General features: G+C 39.1%; 1 protein-coding gene across 2 annotated transcripts; it reads left to right on the forward strand.

Moving 5' to 3' along the window:
- The first annotated feature begins 925 nt into the window (after nucleotides 1-925).
- fbxl15 (F-box and leucine-rich repeat protein 15) lies at nucleotides 926-3,700 on the forward strand. Of its 2 annotated transcripts, none has more exons than XM_085283403.1 (5): nucleotides 926-1,070; nucleotides 1,401-1,563; nucleotides 1,654-2,156; nucleotides 2,280-2,483; nucleotides 2,613-3,700. In XM_085283403.1, the coding sequence occupies exons 1-4, from the start codon at nucleotides 1,045-1,047 to the stop codon at nucleotides 2,467-2,469; spliced, it is 882 nt and encodes a 293-aa protein (XP_085139529.1). In that variant the 5' UTR covers nucleotides 926-1,044; the 3' UTR covers nucleotides 2,470-2,483; nucleotides 2,613-3,700. The 2 variants fall into 2 exon arrangements, with proteins under 2 accessions (XP_085139529.1, XP_085139530.1); XM_085283404.1 differs by having other exon boundaries at nucleotides 1,404-1,563.
- Nucleotides 3,701-23,573: the final 19,873 nt, after the last annotated feature.

Here is a 23,573-nt window from a genome sequence, read left to right on the forward strand (position 1 = left end):
GCTAATAAAGTAAGCCCCTGTGGGCTAACAAAACAATTTTTGATTATTGTATGATATGGTAACAGGGTTAAAATTAACAGGGGTGCGCAAGTTCTCATGGCTGAATTGATCTATTACTTTTATTTGTACTTTTTCAACAACTTTTTCAACAACTAGTTCTACATTCTGTGCCAGGACAGGTTTTAGATATAGTTTTTTGTGCATGGATTTGTTTCAAATTCAAATTTGTATAGAGTTGTACAATTACAAGATGGAAGTTATTTCTTTTGTGTTTGAAGTGAGTACATTATTTTTCTTTTGTTGATAATCTCTTCATAAATGTTACTTTGTAACTTACTTCGAGGTACTGTATTAAACTGGGGAAAAAATCAATATAATATTTTTAAGAAATGCGCATGAAATGAGCTAAATATTTGATTGTAAGAAGATCCAGAGATCTTGAAAAATCAATAACAAGTTTTCATTTATTACAGTTATGGCAAATCAATCTATAAATTGTTTTGAATATTACCATTGACGTCAACCCGGAAAATTACAACTGCTGAGTTCAAGTTCTCCCTGTAAACCACAAAGCCACGACTATATCAAAGCTAAGATGTTAATTCTCGGGCATTCTAGTGCAGCACACTGTAAATACGTTTAAAAAATACAGTCTCTGATAGGATGGTGTTTTAGTTGTTACTTTAGTTAACAACACAGCGCAACCGTGCAGAACTGGGTCTCTTTAGATTCATTAAACGAATGAATTAAAAATCAAATACAAATTCATAGAAAAGCAATAGCTCTAAGTTGCTATAAGAGTTTGAATGTTTCCCCCGTAAGTTACTACTTCCTTCTTTGACGTGTAAATTTACATCACTCGGCGACACTTGGTGAGCCTCTTGTTAAATTGATCTATATCCTTCTGACTGTCCGTTAATGCACCATCAGGCTTAGGTTACACCTTGATTGCTTTAGAAGATGCTAAAGGAAACTATTTTATTTTGTCATCTATGGGAAGAATGATATGTTCGTGGAAACGTACTGTAACATAACGGGTTCATAATGGATGAAGAAGCTAAGATGCGAACGTAAGTGCTTTTCAGAGGGGATTTATTTTGCGTATAAAACGGTCTGGATTCGTGGCCCCGGCATGCTAGCTTCGCGGCTAACAGCGATAGCTTCCAAGTCGCTGAAATGTAGATGGCTGCTCCCATTTATTGATTGCTGCTAACTTTCTATAAACTACCCATCTCCTTGACAAAGCTGCCATATCGTTATCTATTGCTAATGTTAATTGCTGTTCTGTCTCCCTGTCAAAGCGCTTGCTGAAATGTAACGGTGTTTATAATTCCGTTAAACTGCTTTGCATCAGCACGCCGAAGTATCAAAGTTCATCTGTAACAAGGTTTGCTCCTCAGCAGATGCCATCTTTTGGACTTGCCCTGGGAGGATGTACTTGTTCCACATATTTTGTGCTATTTACCGCTGCAACACCTTGTCAGCCTCCAGAGGGTGAGCAAGCAGTTCCACAACCTCATTAAGGTGTACCTATCCAACTGCAGGACCTTTCATCTGTCCCCGGTAAGTGCTGATAAGAAATGACGTGATTTCCAGCTGCATTACATGCTCATAAAGGAGGCTGCCCTCTTTCTTCTTATGTCATATTTACAGACCTCACCATGCATTCCCAGGGAAGCATTTTGCTCCATGTTAAAAGACAATAAAGTTCTGCAGAACTTGTCACTGCAGAATTGTTCAGACTGGGTGTCCGATAAGGAACTGCTGCCAGTTATTGGCCAGAACCAACATCTGCAAAGGGTGGACATGAGCGGGTGTGCATGTCTCACCCGCCACTCCCTGGTGGCTGTGTCCTTGAGCTGCATGCACCTGCAACACCTTGGCCTGGCACACTGCGAATGGGTGGACAGCCTGTCCCTGCGCAGCCTGGCTGACCACTGCGGGGGGCTGCAGTCGATCGACCTCACCGCCTGTCGCCAGCTGAAGGACGATGCCATCTGCTACCTGGCCAAGAAGTGTTCAAATTTGAGGTCTCTATCGCTGGCAGTCAATGCCAACATCACCGATGAGTCAGTGGAGGAGGTGGCCAAGAACTGCAGGGGTCTGGAGCAGCTGGACCTGACAGGTTGCCTGCGGGTCAGGAACCAGTCCATCAGGTATGCGATATCTTATTTTAAAGAGTAGTCTAACTGACTTTGAGCTGTTCCTTCCAACGCTTTGTTATCAACTAGCTCACTTGTTCACCCTTCCATAAAATCTTCTGCATGCTGTGCTCACAGGACTCTTGCAGAGTATTGCCCAAAGCTGCAGTCGCTGAAGGTGAATCACTGCCACAATGTGACAGAGTCTAGCCTCGATCCTTTACGGAAGCGCAATGTAGTGATTGATGTTGAGCCGCCCTTACAGAGGGCACTTGTACTTCTGCAGGATGTGCTAGGATTTGCACCATTCATCAATCTCCAGATATAACAAGTTGATAGAAGGTAGATACAATCGGCCTTATATACACAATTATATATATATATATACCTTCCAATCATCTTTATATAACTTATATAAATATAATAACAACAGATAAGACTGACTGATTTCAACCTGTTATTGTGTTACAGGTGTCTTCATATCTCACTTTCATCTGCATCACATGGGCATGTGTTGCTCTGAGAAAGTTAAAGAACACACGAATGTGTTGCACTCAAGCTTTTGTGGAATGTGATTAATGATACATGTTTAAGAAGGACTTGAAAATATCATCAGTAAAGTAAGCCATGTACTTTTAAGAACTGCTGCCTCGTGTACAAAAGAAACCACTGCACTATTACTTAATCATTTGGTGTGATGGGTATAATGTATAAACAAGGTACAGTGGAATTTTTCTTTTTTTTACCAACCTGTCACCTTATGTTTCATTTGGAAACATTAAAAAAAAATGTTTGAGTTCAATTAAACATCTCATTTTGCATGTGTGTGCCAGCTTAAAGGTTCATTTCAACCAAATCGCACAAAAAGCATACTCGCACTTACCACTTAATTGTGTAAATATTTGTTTTGTTTATTCCGATTTTATTATCTCCACTTCTGCGTCTTCTGCTGCCACCAACAAACAAGGAAAGTGGATGCAGTTTTGTTTCCGGTGCTTACTTAACGTCTTCCAGAAATGATCCTGGCTCCTCAGGATCATCTGTAAAATCTCACTGTTGTCAACAATTTCCCAGTGAAAGCTGAGATGAATTGCATGGTTACATGTACAGTGTAATGAGTAGAATTTTTTTTTTTTTCTGTGATGTGGGTGAAGTTCCCCTTTAATTCATAATATTAATAAATACATAGCTTTTGAATAAGTATAAGAATTTATTATGACTATTTCCCATTAAATCCCTTAAATGGCTTTTGTAAAAATGACCTGTTGACATGTTGTTGGCCTATGAATTATGGAAGTACTATTAAATTGTGAAATACTGCCAAAAATGACACTTGACTTTGCTGTGATGGAGTTGTCTGTTTACGCCCTTACCGCCTCCTATAAATTTGAAAATACCTGTTTGGTGCAAGTGCTTCTTTTTATGAAAAAAGAAAAGAAATCAGGATAGTACTAGGATAGTTTCGTTTTTTCCTTCTTTACATGTAGGGAAAAAGTGCTGCTTTCCTGCCACTGATGTGAATAATTTATAATTATATTAAATAAAGTGAGCTGAAACTATCTGAATTACATTTTGTGGGATCAGACGCTAAAATAACGAAAATATATCTTGTTTAAGATAAAGGGAAAATGCCCAGGCCCACATTTTATTTATGTATTTTTTTCAAATCAGTGTAGATGAGCTCATATATATGTTATTCCGTACTGTGAATGGCATCGCTACAAAATTTTATGACTGCAAAGTGGCTTGGCCTCTTCCCTTCACCGGCACAAGGTGGCAGCAGTGAGTCAGGATATTTGTCAGTTTAATCCTCTTTGCTTGACTTTTACACTACAGAACATGAAATGAGAGAAAAAGCGCATGGTGTTAAATTTCCCACTACAGCATCAATAGTACAGGAAAAACACCAGTTCTATCTTTTTCAAATTTAGCAGAAACTGTGTTTGACAGGTAAGTCTGTCTTAAACCGAAACAGGCTCTTTGACTCAGTGAATATAAAGTTAAGAATAAAGGCTTCATATTGTTGCTACTGCTACTTGTTAAAAATCCCCCTTACAGTTTCCTCTGGTGGTCCAATTGGCAGACTGTTGTATCTTGTATCTTGTCTCCGTGACAACACAACAGGTCTATTTTCCACTTGATGGCATGGTTTACCCCATCTGCTGTGTGCTGTCCACAAGCTGAATTTGCACCAAGAGAGTTGCTTTTGAAGGGCTTCAGGGATCGACCGGCATCCTTCTGTTGGCTGTGCTGATCATCATATTGTATCGCTGTCCCTCAGCGGAGGCTTCACTGTGTCATTAGTTATAAGGTAAATCTTGAAATTTCAATTCATGTTGCATATGGTGGTGTAAACATCCAGATTTAGGCAAACAGAGAGAGAATTTCTTTCAGCAAGATTTTGAGTTAAGACTACTTCTCCTGCAGAACAGATGAAGTATCCTGATATATGCAAATAGGACAAAATACCCACCTTCAGCCTTAACTTAGCCCAGCAGTTGCTTATGTTTGTTGCTGCTCAGCAGTCAGTGGGTTAAAAACATTTCAGACTACATTCATCATGTAGGACCTCAATTAGCATTGATCTGCAGGGGGGGAAAGAAACATTGCTGCGATATCATATACCGCGGAGCAATTTCAGTTCTAATGATTGAGTGTGTGGGGGGATTTTTCAAACATAGGCAGCCAAACATATTTTGTCTTCCTGTCAATAATCTGGCACTTGTCTAAATTATTGATCAATAGCAACTGATCATTTTATACCAAGGCACAGGAGTGAAGTTGGTTCATTCTGCTGCAGTTTTAGCCTTTGGCATTGGCTAATATATTGTACTTATTAATACAAAGAATAAATCCATCTTTAATCTCTGGCTGCTTTTAAAGTCCTTGCTGACATAGTAACTTACCTGTTACTAGAATACCTGAGTTTCATTTATATTTGCTGTGGCAGCTGATTAACTAACAAGGATTAAACAGAGGCCTTCCTCACAGCAGACATTATTAAATGCTATTGCAGAAAACATAGATGTACGGGTATTATTGATGGCTCAGTTCTCAGAATCTCTAGTTATGGTTTATTTCGTTTTGCAAAACAAAATCATGTCTAGATGGCCAGTGCCAGTTTAGATAGTTATTAAAAGTTTTAATAGCCACATAATAAAAAAATCTTGGGCCCAGGAGATAGATTCGAGTCTGTCAGACTGAGCACTGCAATCTTTTCACCCTGAATCTGATTCTAAATATTCAAATTGATCTCTAATATTGCCAGGGACTAACTAATTAAGCCAAATTTTGAAGTCACACCTGCTTTTGCATATTTGAAATGCACTTTCAGGACTTCTCTGTTTCCATTATTTGATCTTGACTTTGTCGGAAGCCGCCATACAAAATCCCTTTAACCTGAGAGTGAAGCAGCTAAACGCAATCCAGTCACCATTAATTGTATTATTTACACCTGTGCCGTTCCAACTGTGCCATGTCAAGATGTTTTCACTGGAACAGACCAATTAAAGCTGTCATCTTCTCTTATATTTGTCTCTGATTTTTCTGTGTAAGGGAAATCTGGAAACACAAACTAATCCCGCTTTCATACTAGTATAATCAGGAATTACTTTCATCCTTATGTTTTCTCTGACACTGACAGAAATGACAGGAACCATTCATTTACAATAATCCAGATTCTTATTATTTGCTTCCTTCTGCAAACAGACAAATTAGCCACAGTATACAATTTTTATTGATTGTCTTGTTTTTACAGTACATTAAAATGACAAAGATCCAGTCTTTGTTTTCCTTTTGCTGAAGGATCTGGAGACAATCATATCCTTGGCGCAAACGATTTCCTGGTAAGGAAGTATCACTCAGAAAAAATAAAAAAAAGAATTCACTACTGTAGCAACACACATCCATCCTTCTACACATACATCTAGTGGCATGAACATTACCCAAATTCTAAATGCTCACTGTAAGGAGTGATTAAAAACAAGTAAATATGTATACAAATCAGCAATCCTAGAAAGTAAAACAAGTTTTAAAACAACAGATGATGTCTGTAAAAAGTTGAGTTACTTAATTAATTGTTCTTTAAATTAATGTTTGTAAAAGAAACAATATCACTGTTATTGCAATTTGAGCCTCATTAGCCTGTAACAGACATTTACTCTTATGAATTCACAATGTTTTACACTGTACTTTTATGCATGCGTCTGTTGACATTATACTAATGTTTCCCATTTGTGCTCTATCCCCAAAGCATTGAGTTAAATACTTAAGCTAAATCACGTATGAATTGGGAAGAACAAGTGAAAAAATCCACTCACAGCATCAGTCAACTGAGTAATAAAAGTTCATTTAAATGTATCCAGGAATATTTGTAGTTATTTACTTGAATGCAGAATATTATTTTCATCTGCAGCGTGAATGAAAACCAGATCCTGCTCAAGAAATCAGAAATTGGTTTAGGATACTTTTCAGCCCTCTGTTAATTAAATGAAGTTCATATGAGGTGAAGAGAGAATTACTGTAGCTGTTCAGATGGGACCAATACTGTGTCAGAGATTTTGTTCATTTTCATATTTTTAATTAACAGGCCTTTTCCCTTCGTCTTCTTTCATTTATTTGATGTAGTTTATCTCCTCCAACCATTCATATACAACCTTATTGGATCCTGGGACTTAAGGATCCATCTTTTGGCCACCAGAGAAGCATAACTAATGACAACATTAAAGTGCCTTTGTGAGCGTAGCCATCAAAATGTCGATCAACCAAGCAGGAAATAATGTTGGATTTAAAAATTCAGCATGAATAAACATGTATGTTAGAATCTGCGCGGCTCATTTTAGGAAGAGTTTGAAGGTGTTGATGTACTTGTGAAACATCCCGATGAAATCACCAGGTCTTCAGAGTTCATATGTGTGGCATGGATGTGAGACTAATGGAAAAAAAAGACTGTAGTGTGGAGAATCAAGCTAGGCACTGTTGAATTTTCAGCCTTTGAGCGGAGTGAATGACGGTGCCACACAAGACGTCTTCAGTGCACCATCCAATTGAAGCGACATTTGAAGCTTTCCTTGGACTCAGACCTGTCAGACCCATTAGCATCTGCTTAATTGCTGCACTCCTTGCTGCAGACTGGACAGGAAGCACATGGTCATCTAGTTAGAACTCACATAGTTTATCTCTTCATTAAGACATTTTTGCCATTTTCTTCAATGAATAGAGCATCCCGGCGAGCGTGACTCACAGCGATTTACTACTTGCCTGGAGAATGTGGGCTGTTAGTGTTTGGGATTAGATTTATACAGTCAGCATTTGTGGTGCTGTGTTGTAAAATGAGTGATTGTGGCAAACTATATATAGTTTAGATTTAGATTTTAAGGACAACAGTTTTGCACTAGATTAATTATATTTGTTATAGTCCAGCTAAAAAATGTGCAAATTGTTTTGCTTCATACAATGCAAATGTAAAAATTTTTGTTGTGTGGTTGGAGAAACTGATCAAACATGGGAACTACTATTAAGACTGAAACAGTAAATAAATAGTAAATGAGTATAAAATCTAAATATAACAGATAATGAGAATAAATATTCGTTGTATCAGTGACCTCTGCTGTAACTAAATACTGTAAATGTTGTAAGGGATCTTTGTTGCAGGCTTTGTCTTTCTGATTGGTAATTCGTGCAACCTACCAGTCAAGTTCATCTGACTTAACCCAGCAACTCTTCCATCTGAGCTCAAATTCAGCTTTATAACCACTCATCAAAGCCCACATGTGCTCAGAAACAGTGAACCTGACATTGTCAGTATGTTTGTTCTTTCTTCTTCTTCTTCTTTATTTATATATATGAAGTTCACTACTTTCCTGCACACTATCAGCTAAATCTAACCGATAAGAAAGCCACTTCTTGGGCTTTACATGTGATATTTATCCCACCTATCCCTCTCTTTGGACTGAGGCCTTTTTTTAAAGCTTCGCTCAATTTGGCTGCACTATAAACACACTGATTTACCTAATAGAGAATACAGTATGCATGATGAGGATTCATCTTGGCAGGAGCATTTTGCCCTCTGACTAATCTGAGCTGCTAAATTGTAAGTAACTGTGTTGAACTTGTGTCCTTCAGGCAACAGAGATCAGAGTTCAGCATTCTGGCGTAATCACAGGTCACATCTTGTTATGCCTAGTGGACGCTGAAAGATGCTGGAGGCTCGCTCATCTTTTCTTGTGGAGGGAGACAAAGATCTGACTTTAAAAAGGTAACTTAAATACACTTCACAAAGGTTAGAGATTTGAATTGTGCAGACCACCAGCGTGTGTGTAATTTGTACAGAATTGAGTGAATATGATAATTTGTAGCTTGATATTGTCAACACGTTGGAAGGAATAATTAGATTAATGCTACATGGACTATTTTTTAAAAAAAGAGAGCAAAATATCACCATGGCATCTCACAGTGCTTGCATCCTCTGTCTCATTTCTCTTGCCTTGCTTCATTCTCTATAAAGGAGGCTCTTAGCATTATTTGACAAATGGAGCACAAACAGCAAAATATGTGTTTAGTACATGCCTCGGCCCGTAGATTAATGACATTAACGAAGTTTCCATTAGCACAGCGATCAGGGGAGACAGAGGCGTCCATGCGTAAATCCACATGACTGAATCACTGATAAAAGAAAATGAAACACATCTCTATGGGCCAAGAGGGGCCAAGAAACGCCACTCCAAATTAGTGTGCGGCCCAATTTGTTGTTACTTCATTAACCAACCAGCATCTGTAGGAGTAGGGGAGGGAAGTTGTGACCCATCTCTCCTAAAAATTCCCTTTGTCGGGCCTCTTAAATTAAAAAAAAAAAAAAAATCCAAGAGTAGGACTGAAGGAAACGTATGCTAGAAAGGAGATTAGGTTTTCATATCTCTGTCCTTAAAGTATCAAATTTAAGATGAGGAGATATTGTTGTCATCTAGGATTGACGAAAACAATTACTCTTGGACAAGGCAATAAATTACTTTAACACAAAATTATCTAGTTGATATGATTATAAATGCCAATATATATATTTTAATAGTTTTAAAGTATTAAAGTTTAGCTGTAAAAATCTCTTTAGCAACTGAATTTGAACATAAAATACTTAAACTTTTCTAGTCTAATATTTAAGTGAAGACAGCGTGTCATTAATAAATGAAAGAATATGGCTTCAAGTAGTAAAAGAGGATAGGAAATTTTTTTTATATAAGCACTATTAATAGATTGATTTGCAAACAATATTCATAATGAGCTGCTAAGAAAATACTGGATGAATGCTGTAAGATTAAAGTCACAGCACACCAGGCCTGTAGTGCATCAGTGGAGGTTCAGCTCTTATCTGCTGATGGAAACTGGCTGTCTGGGATGGGTAGTTCCTTATCTTCCATGGCCCAATAATATCCACGGGGGACCAACACTGTTTGGCACCCTGAAATCCTTTTTTCTACACCGGATGGGAAATCAGCCTGGGTGGATCATGGGGGCTTGAGACATGGAGGCCATATGGCTCAGTTTTATTCTCAGTGGAGTACAGGAGTTTGGGGTTCCCAGCTTCTAAATGTACACAGGAGACTTTGACAATATGTGCGGCGACAAAGACATTGTGACATTTTCTGTTTGTCGTTTAGCCATTACTGGCATATCACTGTGGTTGCAGTTTTCAGAACTGTTGAGGTCTATTTAACTCCATCTGTTGATGTGAATGTATAATACGCATACACAGACTAAAAATATCAGTGCGTGTTTTGAACTTTTAAACTGCCAGTCTTGCTAAGGTAAATTTAATTTTCAAGAAAGCCCAGAGAACAAAGGAAGACATCAGTCAGACATTAAATGAAACCACTCACTCACCTGTGTACAATAAAAAATAACCATACTCATTAAATTCCAAGTCCGACAACCAGCAATTAACACAGCCAATTACTATGAAACCTCATGGAGAAAACCTTCCACAACTGGATGAAAAATCTAGGTTTAGACTTCTGGGATCCTTATACAATTAAAAGGACGATACCCGTGTCGACTTTATCTCATAATATTTCACTGCATAAATATGGATTGTTTAGGTTTAGGTAAATACTGTATTATGTACTGTACTTATGAGATTGTAGTTTAATGATGAATCTTTTTTTATAACCTATATTTCACCAGGAAAGCATCACTGAGATTTAAAAATGTATTTTTTTTTGACTGATCCTGACCAAATAGGTGGCAAAAACAGTGAATCAAAGAGACACAACTAATATTTTACAAGTAATAAATAATAAGACTGTAAGATAATACCAAGAAGCAAGTAAATAATTAAGTAATAATAATAATTAAGTTAATCAAGTAAGTACTGTACCTTTTAAGAAGAATGTTTCATCCCTTAAAAGTCAATTTTCGTACTATGAAATTAATTTATTTAGAAGTGCAAGACTTATGTCTTTGCCGGATGTTTTTTATGTTCATTTTGAAGAATAATAAGTTTCCTCCCCCAAAATTCCCAACAAAATAGCTCAAAAATTGCTTGACCTTTTAGTATAAGTTGAAAGTTAAATATGAAAACAAAGCTAAAGAACAGCTCCATCCTTAAGGCTTGACTGACAGGTCTAAAAAAGGGAAAGGGTGCACTACTGTTTCTGGCCAGCTGAGGACATGCTTTCCTTAGCCTGGAAAAAGGGGAACATTTAGCTTCAAGTATTCTCATACATCCACTGTAATCCAGCATTTAGTTGCAGTAAGAAGTAGCTTTACTACACAACCGTCCAACAAAATGTTGTTTAGGATCCACAATGTGCAAGTAATAACAAAAACAAATAATGCTGAATAAAACGTCTTGGGATGCTAAAGTAGGATGGGACGATACAAACTAAAACAAAGCAAAGTATAGATTAGACAGTTTGAATTTATGTGGCAAAAGTAGCTATAACATGACATATACCAGAATGAATCTGGTTATGTAGTAAACATGCATGTAATAGAGTAAAAAGGATTTTTAAAAATGTGGATGTTTAGAATAAGAATAGACAATCGCTGCCACTGTTGGTCACTTTATAATTAAAAAATTGACTTTTACATGCTTTTTAATATTTTGCCCCCGAGCCCATTAGTGGAGTACATGCAGACAGGAATTTGACCCCACTTTCTGAAGCAACCAAGTTTTCCCACGCAGGTGTAAGCCACAGTGAGGTGAACCTACCACAGCACAATATGTTTAGGACGCAGCCTGAGAGACCTCCATCGAACATCTTTATGAAGTAGATTGAGGACAATTTTCCTGCTGAAAGGTGGTCTACCTGGACGGCCAGGACTGCCTGCCAGCTGCATGTCATTTCTATCAAATGTGGCCTGGGTCTGTCAATTAAGAAAACACAGGGCAATCTGTGGCTGCTGAAAGAGATCCCCTTGGCCTGCTCCCAGGCTGAGAGACGGCCTTTTGTTCCCAGGCATGTCTCACATACTTTTAGAGCCCAGATAAGCTCAGGCTTCATGAAGCCCTGCTTTATATTTGCCCACTGTAATGTCTCTGTGGGGTCAGGGAATATGGGGAAGCACTGTCTGCGAAACGGTAATATCCCCCCTCCCACACACACATTATAGGGTCAGGAATAGAAGCCACAGGTTAGGTGGTCCAGAGGCCTGGCCAGGGGACTTTTTTTGCTGAATGATCCCCTCCACCCATGTGCCCACCCTTGATCCGTTCCTGCCTCTCATACCAGAGACATAAACTGCACAACAAGCAGGCAGCTTTAGCCGTTTCCTGAAATCGGATAAACAGGTACTCTATGCTGAGATCTGCCAGCGTGGGGGGAAGGGAATTTGTTTTAGTACCAGCCGGACCACCCACAGACAAGAAAACAGGTACATCAAGGTGACTTGAAATATAAGAAGAGGGCAAAGGGAGGTTTGAGCCAGCAGGTTGAAGGTTGAGAGGGGGCCTGGACTGCTCGATGACTTAGTGTTACTGTGGTTTATCAAAAAGTAAGTCCTTAAAAAAAGGAAGAAAAATACTAAATATTCTTCTTTGACAATATGCTCACACATGAATCACATTGACCAGGCCTGCGTCGAACAAAAGTTTAGATCATGTATGAATTTCGTCAACTGAGCTCTATCTGCGGACAAGATGATTTTAATTTTCAAGGTTTTATTTGATGGTTTTATTTAGGCTGGGATTATTTCTGACTCTAACTTGATTGTATTAGCTTTGTTTCTGCCTGTAACTGTAGCGACATACATCCATATTCGGAGTGACCAGCAGAATTGAACCTTCATTTTCACTGTTCAGGGCTTTCCTTTTCTTCATTTTTTTCGGTGGGGGTGAGGTGGGCTTGTGGGTAATAGGGATGTTTCTCAGTAAGCTTTGTATATATCTAGAAATAAATTGAACTCGATTCAGAAACAAGCTGCTTTTTGCAATCACTCTAAAAATACTTTTTTGAGTGAAATACAAGACATAATAAGATGCAATAACCACTTCATGTATCCTAATATATATGAAAAACAATCTAACATGATAACCCTCTTTGGTTAAATCACATTAAGATGTTGTATTAGAGCCTTAAGTAGCAAGTGAAGTCCCATCATGGAGCTTCAAGCTGAGTGTTTTGGCCTTTTTAGTCTGGGTGTTTTGAAACTGGACAAACGATGGGTGGATCTGACTGATAAACTGAGAAACAGTGCGGGCTCATATAGTAGCCACTGATTTATCATAACCTGCTTTGTAATTCTTTCTGACTCAGATAAAGAGCAAAAGTTACAAAACTGACACTATGTTGTGTTAGATAGTGTAAAACCAGAGACTGAGATGATAAATTCAAAATGGTAAGCGTAAAAAGACCTCAATCTTATTCAGCATCTTCAGTCTGAACTGGGACATTGACTAAGAGCCAGACATCAGTAACAGACCTTGCTGAAACCCTTGTAGCTTAGTGAGTGAAAAATATCTGCAGCCTGTTTCCAAAATCTTCTTAATCCAAGTTTAACAAGTTTACCAATCAAATATGGGTTTAATATCAGCCCTCTTCCACACTGGTGACCTGTCCAGGGTGCACCATGTCCCTCACCGGGTGACAGCTAGGATAGGCTCTAGACCACCACAATCATAAATTGGATAAGCAGAGGAAAAGGAATGGATGGATCTCAGTGTAATATTAAGATGTCCACATACTTTTGGTCATGTAGCATTTGTTAGAGGTGTTAGACACTGTTATTTGCATTGCTTCTTATGTTTTTTTCTTTTAAATGTTAATAGCCGACATGGTGATTTCCTTCATCATTGTCAGCAAATTGCCCATGCAGGAGTGAAGTATTTAACGTCCAGTAGGGGTGTGGTTCCATTAGATAGCTTTAAGACCATGCTGAGTGCTCTTGAAAATTAGTTTTTTGGCAACTTCCTAGGATGCACAGCCTCCCAGCAAGCCACCAAGGCTTTGTCAAGACTGTGCTGGTTTAAGCTTGCAGCTTTTCAAGGCTCCCATTATGCCTGACTCAGTCGGGCAGAAAGCGAAAGAGCCTTTTCTGCAGTCATGTGGGCATACTGGCATTATACACAGTTCAGTATTAGATATTTGTGAGTCATATAAACAGAAGGGAGGGCACTGAGGCTTCGTAAAGAAAAAAAAAAAACTTTATAATTGGGGAGTTATATAAGTGCCTAAATCCTCCTCCAGGGATTTAATTTTTCCCCCATTGTGTGTTTTCAAAAGCAGGAAGACCTCACAGCAGCGGTGACAAATCCTCTGACACAGAAATCACTGTGGTACAGTTTAAGGACTGTAAATGAAGTCTTTGAGTCTTCAGGTGAGGGATATTTAACTGTCTCATAGTCTTCATTTAAAATGTTGCACTATATACCTATAACTAGTTACTTTTGCTACTTTTTTCTTTGTATGACAAGAAGAAAATGGAATTATAACAAGCTGAGAAGCAATGCCAAGAAAAAGATTGGAGACAATGTAAGTGTCACATTTGATGGATTGGATATATTTAGATCATTTTCATAACCCGCCTTCAAATATATATTTACCCTCTCCTGAAATCACTCCAGTTTTTGAGTCTACTTTTAGACATTCAAGTCTATTTAGCCTCATGCACCCTTGTGTAGATTTGTTATGGTTCTTTTCTTCCTTCTGTAGCCTCCCCCAATTATAAGCTGTATAGATTTCCCAATGGTGAGTCCCTGTCCTCTCTACACGTCTACAGTCTGCATGTGTATCAGTGTGTTGGGTCCGTGTGTGTGTGTGTGTGCGCGTGCACGTGCATGCGCAGCTCCCTGTTGGCCCAGATGCTGGGGTGTGTACAGTGTGTAAATCTGGGGCTAGTCGGGTCACTCAGGCATGACCTGGACTATGTCGAGGCTTGTCTTCTGAGTGCCTCCAGCAGTGTTCCCCTCCTCAGTTCTGACCAGCCAGCCTCACAAACAAGGATTTAGGTCATCTTGACCCCCCTTGCATCACCCGTGAGTTTGTTAACGTGGCTGGGAGTCACTGCCTCTGATGGTCTGTGGTTGCAGAGTTCAAGATACAAAAAGCGTTTGCCTTGTGCTTTCTACACCAGAGCATATGCATTAGGTGGTTTCAGTTATTTTTTTGCTCAGCTGCCTTAGTTTTTTTCTTCAGGAAATCCAAAAATTTGGTACAGCGCCAACAAAATTTGTTACATGTGACGTCTCTTGCTGTAACAGAATCGGGCTGTTTGTAAGACAACACATACTCTGTGATCTGAAATGACCTAGTGTGTGCCTAGTGTGCTACTGACATAATCTCTTATGAGCCCTAATAACAGACAAAGTTACAGTGCTTAACAATTTTATTAGACCACCTGCAACAAGAAGCAGAAATATTCTAGAAATAAAAAAACCTGTTGATAACTAAAGTAATATTGGTATTTATCAGGCAAAAATAAAATAAATTCACATTTTTTTTTAAACCAAAATTTGAACTGTATACATATAGATAGATAGAAGTAAATAACTCTAATTTGGCATCCTGATCAGAAAATAATAATGCATTTTACTATTTTTTCTACTTTTTGGTCAGAAAGCAATTTTTAGCATTAAAAATATCATTTTGTCTAAAGATATTACTGGTGGATTAACCATTACAGAAACATAAGTTATTCTGGTAATTACCAATACTGTTTATTCAGGGCAGCTGTGGCATAAAACTTACATTTTTTGGTGGTCTAATAAATTTGTTAAGCACTGTATTTTTGCAATGAGTCTGGACTGACTGTTGATGTTATCTTAGATTATATGGGAGAAGCAGCCTCTTTCTTATGCTGGTCCTGGCTGGTCTGTAGCACTGTTAGCAGTGTGTCCCCCCCCCATTCACAGTAGCAGAAGTGAATAAAAAATAAAAAAGTTCTTGTGTTTTATCACCTGTGTGCTGCTTTGTGCTAGGATACCATTATTATATGGTAGCAACACATGTTATACTTTGTGTGGATTTTGGTCTTCTTTTCACCCTCTCACTCCTACAAATACCAACACACCACTTCACCTAAGGGAGTGCAAAGGCCTGTCCTGGAACAGGCGTATCACTAACATTTACATGGTGCCTCTGAAATCAGATTATGTATGGGTTCAATTGACTTAATGGATTTGAAGAGACTAGATCCTATTAATGAATAGACTGCCCTACGGCACTGCCCCAACCAATAGCAAGCTAATCTGGCATGCAAATTAAATCCTGCCTCAATATGCCTGCCTGTTTAATGCAATCCATTACACAGTTTCACTTATTTATATATACTATTATAAAAGAATAGGCTCATAAACAAACCGAGGGAGGGGTTTGTTCTATAAATGGTGCTGTGCTGTTTCCCCATGCAGAGCCCCTGGGGCTGGTGGAGGCAGCAGTGATATCATCCATTGACAGTCAGTGAGGCTGTGGCTGCCAGTGTTGTAGAAAATATGGAATTACACCCACAGCTACCTTAACCTGTAAATGATCAGTCCACCTTTAACCACCAGTTCATTTCATTTCACAATATGTTTTCCTTTCAGTACAGTCTTTTATTACTGAATTTGCTGTGATTTACACAGCAGGACGTGGAGCTTTTTTCTTATTGGGCTTATATAACACATCATGAGAATATGTTTAGGGTGAGATCTGATCTGTTTCAGATTTGATTATATTTGAAGCATTTAACCCCCTGCGTCTTCTTTTCAGTTTAAATTCCCACTTTCAGTCTTTCAGCTGCTGCACTCGGGTAAATGATTTGACGGCTGCGGTGTGTATTCAGAGTCGTAATCTGGCACATGATCACACTGATGGCTGAGCAGGACATCTGCTAAGGAACTCCAGCATTTCTAGCCTCTTTGCTTGGCTTTTCATGCCTGGTTACCTTAAAGCCCACTTTGTTAGTGTTGGAGGGAATAGGGGTCAGGGGGAGGCCAGATATAACCTGACCCTTACTGAAATATTACAGCCATGTTTACTTCAGTCTCCAGCCGGGAAAAGAGCCTCTAAAGCTGAAAGGCGTTGGGAGGAAAGACAAGGGAGAAAGTGACAAACTAATGAGGCTGTTTTCCTCTGATGATGTTAAATCATTACTCTGCTGGTATTATTTCGGTCAATCCCTGCATCGTATTGCTTAAACATGTTCCACAGCAGCCTGTAGTCATATGTAACTCTGGCCTTATTGAGGATCAAAGTCTGATTCAATCTGGTTCAACCACCTTCTGAGCATACTTCAGCACAACTGGCTTTTTGAGCAAAATTGAATAAGACGTGAATTGAATATTTGCTGTTTTTCTGACACGTGTTCCTTCACAAATATAAATAAATAAAGCCTTCCCAATGCAGGTATGCTCGAGTGTGTGCACCTCATTTCAAGCACAATTAACTTGAAATGGAGTGCTGCAGGATCAATAGTCCCCATTTGATCCAGGGGGGTCTGTCACTCCATGGAAATGGCACACATATGGTAATACAGCCAGCTTAACAACAACTTGGAGGATTTACTGTTGCCGTTTTCAGGCCAACATGAATAACAAACAGTGGGCCACTCTTGGGACCCATCTTCTTTTATTCCAGCTTCAATTAATCTTAAAGAGAGATACGATTTAAAGCTAATGAACAGGGGTAAAACTAATGCATTTTGATAACAAGAGGTGAAAGCATCAGATTGTCCGTAATATTCAGAACCAAAGGAGTCATGGTGCACAATTCACTGCTATAGGCAGCCTGGCTTTAGTAGTTTGCCTCAGAACACAGCATATAAAGATAAATGAAGACTGAATGACCCTGATGTAGCCCTGTTCCTTCATCATATAAATAACAAAAAGCAAAGCGAATAAAGCAGACTGTGCTGGGACCAATTCCCCAATGGGTGCTTATATGAAATGCAACTTTGAGGCGATCTCCCTGCTCAGAATGTAGCATTTATTTGCAGGACTCTGTTTCAATTTAAAGGGAATGGCAGCTGAAGGAGGCACAGGGGACAGTGTCTCATCACCGCCACTTACCTCTCTTATAGGCCTGCAGCCGAGGAGGAAAACCTCAGCAGGCAGCTCCACTTAAACAGTGAAGACCTCCACCAGTCAATGTAATGTGTACAGCTCTGATAGCCCCCGTATTCTCAATCCTGCTTCACTGTGTGGGTGTTTGTGTTTTCTAATGCTTAATAGAGCTAATTATTTTATATATTTGGTCTTTGACCACACCAAGAACCTAATATTTTACTTTCACTTTTACTATTCTGTAACAGATATTTGCTTTAATGTCACACGTTAAATAAGAGGACTGTTAAATACTATTAGGATACAGTCAGCAGCTAATTATCTTAGCTAAGCACAAACAATGAATACAGGGTGAAATAGTGTGCCTAGCTTCTTCTAACAGCCTACCAGTAGCTTTATAGCCCACTGATTAACATTTTATATGTGGTTGTTATACTCTAAACAGAGCCAAGCTAGCATTTTCCCCCAGTTCTCACTGTGTGACACTAAGCTAACTATACTTCTTATTATATACTAATATAAAATTACAATAACCCAAGTGTATTGCCGGAATAAAACACTAATAAAATGACTAAGTATGCAAATTTAGTCCTATTCAGACTCCTTGGGTTTGCGGTTAGGATCTTAGAAATCAGTGTTTTCAGTATTTTCATTCATTATCATCAGCTTTATTGTTCTTTTGAAACAATAAACCGCAAGGATTAGCTACAACATATCCTTCTTCTAACATGAATAAAGAAGATCAGCACATTGTAGTGCTATGGTGAAATGTGATTACAGGGTAAAATGACCTTAAAATGTCATCTAATGGCAAGGTAATTTTTTCACAGAGATATAACACAAGTTCCATACTATAGGTCACATATTCCGATACTGAAAACACAATTAATTATCTTGTATTTTCACCGCAGGAATCACTGAGGAACCAGACTAACGAAAACAGTGTGACTTCCTGCCCAAGGACGTTCCTGGGCCTGCTCTTGAAAAGACAGCATACGGACGTTACTTGCCCAAAGGGTTAATGTTGATGAAAAACAAGCAAACATGTCCATAAATAGGTGCTTTCCCTGGAAGAAAGACTTTATATGCTACAAGCTCATTTTAAAATCAGCTGAATGTTTCACACAATGGTCGAACATACAGTGCTGACGACGGGGGGTAAATTAGAGCTCGGAGATGAATTATCAAACAATTTAAAAAAAAGTGAGGCTGAGCCAAAGGGAAACAGAGCACAGATGATATCGGCAATAGATGGAGATGCGCTTGTCTTTCTGGGTTAAGTCAGTTTATCTTCTGATTTGTTTTATTCTCTAGTTTGTTTGTTTTTTGTTTTTTTTAGGGAGGAGGGTGGGGGGTTGCTATAACAAACCATATCATGGGGTGTTAAAAGTCCAAACCATGGGGAAATCAAAGCTTACTTCATAATCTATTTTTTGGCAATCAGCAAATCAAATATAAAGTCACATGAGCTGACAGCAAGACCAGTAAAACGGCAAAGGATGTGTCCATCCCCATCCCCATTTGTGCTCCAGCCTGCCCTCTGTGTTCCAGCGATACTCATTTTGATTTCAATTAAAGATCCTGAGTGTGACTCTCGGAGAGAAATTGCCTGCCTTTAATTAGGTAGTCTAAGTTCATGGAAGCAATTGTTGTTTCTCCACCACTTTCAATTTGATGAGCCAAGGACTTCCATTTTATAGCTATGAATGAATATAGTTTCATACCCCTCAGGTTCCTTGTCCTGCTAACTGTTTTGCAACCAAACAGCGAATATTACTTGTGTGTTTGTCATTAGTCGCTGGGGGTATGGTGCTGTGGGAATCAATGTGTGTGCATTGTGCGTCTGCATGCTCTGGACTGCAGGTGGGCTGCTCCATCTGTGATAAAGAGGTCAGTAGCTGGCTAGGACCACATGGTGCTGCCAGGCCGCTGCCCGCTGGTCAATAATCTATTACAGGATATCCCTCCTCCTCCTCTATGTGACTAATGCACTTCACAGAGATGGTCTTCCAGAGGTTAATGCTGCTCAGCTGACCCTGGTCCCCTCTGACAAACACTGTCAATGCTTGATTCAGAAAAGCTCTTTCTCAACCGAATATCAGATTGGCCTCTTGTGGAGGTGGCATGAATATGTTTAAGGATTCATGTTTGAGCTCTCAAGTCTAGTGGGCACTTTTTATATAAAGTGCAGTACAGTGTAATTTTCTTCACATACATAAAGTGGATATCTGATTATGAACCTTAATTCTTTCTGCTTAAGTTCTGTTGGTGTGATTGGCATGTTCATGAGCTAATGTAAGGCATGAGAAATGAAGATTAACTCTAACTTTATAGAAGAAATTCTTCCAGTTTTCCAGAGGTGAACTAAGTCTTTGGCTCTTGTGTTGGCTCTGTAAACCTGCGCATTTGATCCTAAGTCAAACTGATTATCATATCATTTAAAAATACATGTTTTGAGACCATTGGGTGAAGGACTGCAGATTCCTGAAACTCCACAAACACATGGCTAAAATATTCACCCTGCGTGAATTTGTCAAAGTGATGTAGCTGCTACATGAATGTAAACATGTCTTTTAGTTTAATATCTGCTGTAAGACCTTTTTGCGTAAGGTTTTCAGCACATACACGTCAGCAGATGTTTAACGTGGGTGATGGTTGTCTTCACTCTGTGATCTTGTGAAGCTGAACCACTGATCAGCTGGACCGAGTCATGTGAGTTGGCGTGGTAACAATTTGCTCTTTCACCACAATAACTCCTTGGACGAGACCACAACCCCTACAGTATATGCAACACATGTAAATCCACTGAAACTGTAGCTAAAAGTCAGCGCTTTAACCTCACGGTTTGTGTGTCATTTCAAATGTAGCATGCTGGTATATGGAGGCGACACAAGGAAAATGATATCACTGTCCTGATTTCACTGTAACTGTCAAGTATTACGTTACTGCACTCAGCTGTGACTGTGGTTTGGGGTTGCAAGGGTGAAAGTATCTCAGCAGAAGATGAGATAGGCAGATCTCTTTATAGGATCCTGATTGGTAAGAAGATCATGTTATTCTCACACCCCTCAGTTCCAACCAATTTGCCACAAATTTTATCTTGCAGGCACTCAAGCATTGCTGGTGGCTTTGTTCCTACTTTTTCTTTTTCCCTTGTCAGCTCCTTTAGTATTTTTTTTTCTCTGGCTCTGAAAAAGATTAAATGTTTATCACTTGTGATTTCCACCCAAATCTATCCTTTTTTTAAACAAACGAGCAAAAAAAAAGTTACAGTTTGTTCTTCCATCTCATTTGCATAGAGTGATATTTGAGCTGCCATTATGAGTCTCATAAATGAATTGGATTGTGAACACTGTGGAGTCGCAGTGTATTCTTTGTTAATCCATAACATTATGGTGATGTCTCTTTGTTTCACTGTTCTGTTTTAATAAATCACCTGCTGCCTCTCCAAGATGCTGTCATTTGAAATTCTAGCAGCGGGTCTCGTCTGAGTCCGATGAGGACTACAGGCAGACCTCACGTCTGCGTGTGGAGCAGAAGGAAATTAGCCGCACCTGAATGACAAGGCAAAGGCTCCCACCCCCAGAGGGACTGTGATCTACACACAAACTCCCTTTTAATAGACTTACACCTCATTTGGCCTCTAAAGCTTGTTGAAGGGTCCCAGAGGACAGGGAGGTGGGGGGGAGACCCCTCAGAGGTCAGCCCACTGCTCGCTGTAAACCAGCTGCAGTGAAAGGGAGAGCTTGATTAGATGGCCATTCACACCCAGAAGGGGACCGCCATCCGGAGACAATGCCACATTTTCCCTTGCAAAACAACAGGGACATTTTGTCTGGGCTGTCGCGAGCAATATCTGTTACATGGAGGATGTAGAGACAACTGGCTGTTCAAACTATAGCCACTTCTGTTTAAAGAAAAATCACTTTTCCCAGTGGGTTTGGAGGAAGCTGATATTGCCTATTTATCTAGGTTTTACTTATTTAGCTAATGTGCTGTATTCAACATGTCATCCTGGTGGTAATATGTTACAATCTCTCTCTACTTAGCTCTTTAGTCAAGTTTAATTTAAGATTTAGCGAAGGTATAAAATAAGATATAAAGTAATCATATTAAATTATTTAATAAAAAGGAAGATTAATATCACCTTCATGTCTCACAATACTGCTAGCTAAATTTGGTTAGCAAAGAGACAGAAAACAGCTAGCCTGGTTCCATACATCTCTTTCAGATGAACATACCAGACAAGCAGTTTCTCCCTGTTCAGCCTTTATCTTAAGCTAATTTACTTTTCTAATCTTTCAGGTTCTGTTCTTTATCAACCACAAATGTTTTATTGTTTCCGTCTCCATGATGCTGCAGCCTGCTATGATAGGCTACTATGACAAATAGCCATCCCTTTCATATGTTCAAGCAATAACACTTTAACATTTTTCCCCAACATAGAGGAACATCCTACTGATTTGAGTATGCACTCTTTTACCTTCATAACTGCCTTAATTCTTTATGACATAGATTCAACAAGATGCTGAAAACATTCCTCAGAGTCCATGCTAACATGACAGCATCACAGTTGCTGCAGATTGATCTCCCCTTCCACCACATCCCAAAGGTGCTCTACTGCATTGAGATCTGGTGACAGTGGAGCCATTTGAGCACAGTTAACTCTCTGTCATGTTCAAGAAACCAGTTTGAGATGATTTGAGTTTTGTCATTGGGCACATTATCTTGCTTGAAGCAGCTATCAGAGGATAGACTGGTACACTGTGGTCATGAAGGGATGGGCATGGTCAACAACTATACTCAGGTAAGTTACGGCATTTTATCAATGCTTAGTTGCTATTTTTGTCAGTCCCTTAATGTCAGAAATTTTGAAATTGTAGCCCAAACTATTGTCATCCCCTAATTCTGAGTAGCATTGCTAGCTTAACCAAACAGTGACTGAAAAACATCCGTCCGAATACAGCAGTCCTAAATGATGTATATAATGGCATTTTATCAATGCTTAGTTGGTGCTAAGGAGCACAGAAGTGTGGCAATGTCCTTGACACTATTACAACAGCTGTTGATGCAAGGCAGAACAGATCCATGCATTCTGATTTATGCCAAATTCTAGTCTTGCAATCCAAAAGTCACAGCAGAAATTGAGATTCATCTGACCAGGCAATGTTTTTCCAATCTGCTTTTGTCCAATGATACTTAGCTAGTGTGAATCATAGTCTCAGTTTCCCATTCTAAGCTGACAGGAATGTTCTTCTGTTGCTGTAGCTCACTTGCGTCAAGGCTCGGTGTCTTTAGAGATGCTGTTCTGCACATCTTGGTTAATATGAGCGGTTCTTTGAGTTACTGCTGCCTTCTTATCACCTTGAAATGGCCTGGCCACTCTCCTCTGACCTGTAGCATCTACAAGGCATTTTTTCAGAGAGAACTGCTGCTTCCTTGATATTTTGTCTTTTAAAGATGATTCTCTGTAAACCTTAAAGATGGTTGCTAGTGAACAGCAGATCAGGTGTACCTAACAAAGTTGCTATTTTTGTCAGTCCCTTAATGTCAGAAATTTTGAAATTGTAGCCCAAACTATTGTCATCCCCTAATTCTGAGTAGCATTGCTAGCTTAACCAAACAGTGACTGAAAAACATCCGTCCGAATACAGCAGTCCTAAATGATGTATATAATGTCATTGGTTTTTCGGACTACTAATTTAAAGCCTTGTACCACCGTCTAAAAATCTTCTCATCTTCAAAAAGAAAGCATGTTGCCCCTACCAGAGAAACTAAACAGCAAATTCTAGTGCAACCAACCATTCAGAAAGAAAGAACGACACCCAGCTACCACTAACAGCAGGCACACCCTTAATTATGCTTAAGTTTAATCCTTAGTAGTATTATTTTAAACAAGTCATATACTTTATAGTTCACCACATGTACAGTTGGGATAAACAAGGCAAAATAGATCTCAA

This window comes from Mchenga conophoros, linkage group LG8, assembly GCF_057382185.1.
Source record: "Mchenga conophoros isolate Kocher_MC1m ecotype Shallow Benthic linkage group LG8, M_conophoros_male_GT1.1, whole genome shotgun sequence".
Classification (NCBI taxonomy): domain Eukaryota; kingdom Metazoa; phylum Chordata; class Actinopteri; order Cichliformes; family Cichlidae; genus Mchenga; species Mchenga conophoros.

What these genes read in the sequence shown, in the direction of transcription:
- fbxl15 (XM_085283403.1), top strand. Translation starts at nt 1,045, where the DNA reads ATGGATGAAGAAGCTAAGATGCGAAC. An exon ending in GAAGAAGCTAAGATGCGAAC is followed by an intron (nt 1,071 to 1,400) that starts GTAAGTGCTTTT and finishes TTTGCTCCTCAG; the next exon opens with CAGATGCCATCTTTTGGACT. An exon ending in GTCAGGAACCAGTCCATCAG is followed by an intron (nt 2,157 to 2,279) that starts GTATGCGATATC and finishes CTGTGCTCACAG; the next exon opens with GACTCTTGCAGAGTATTGCC.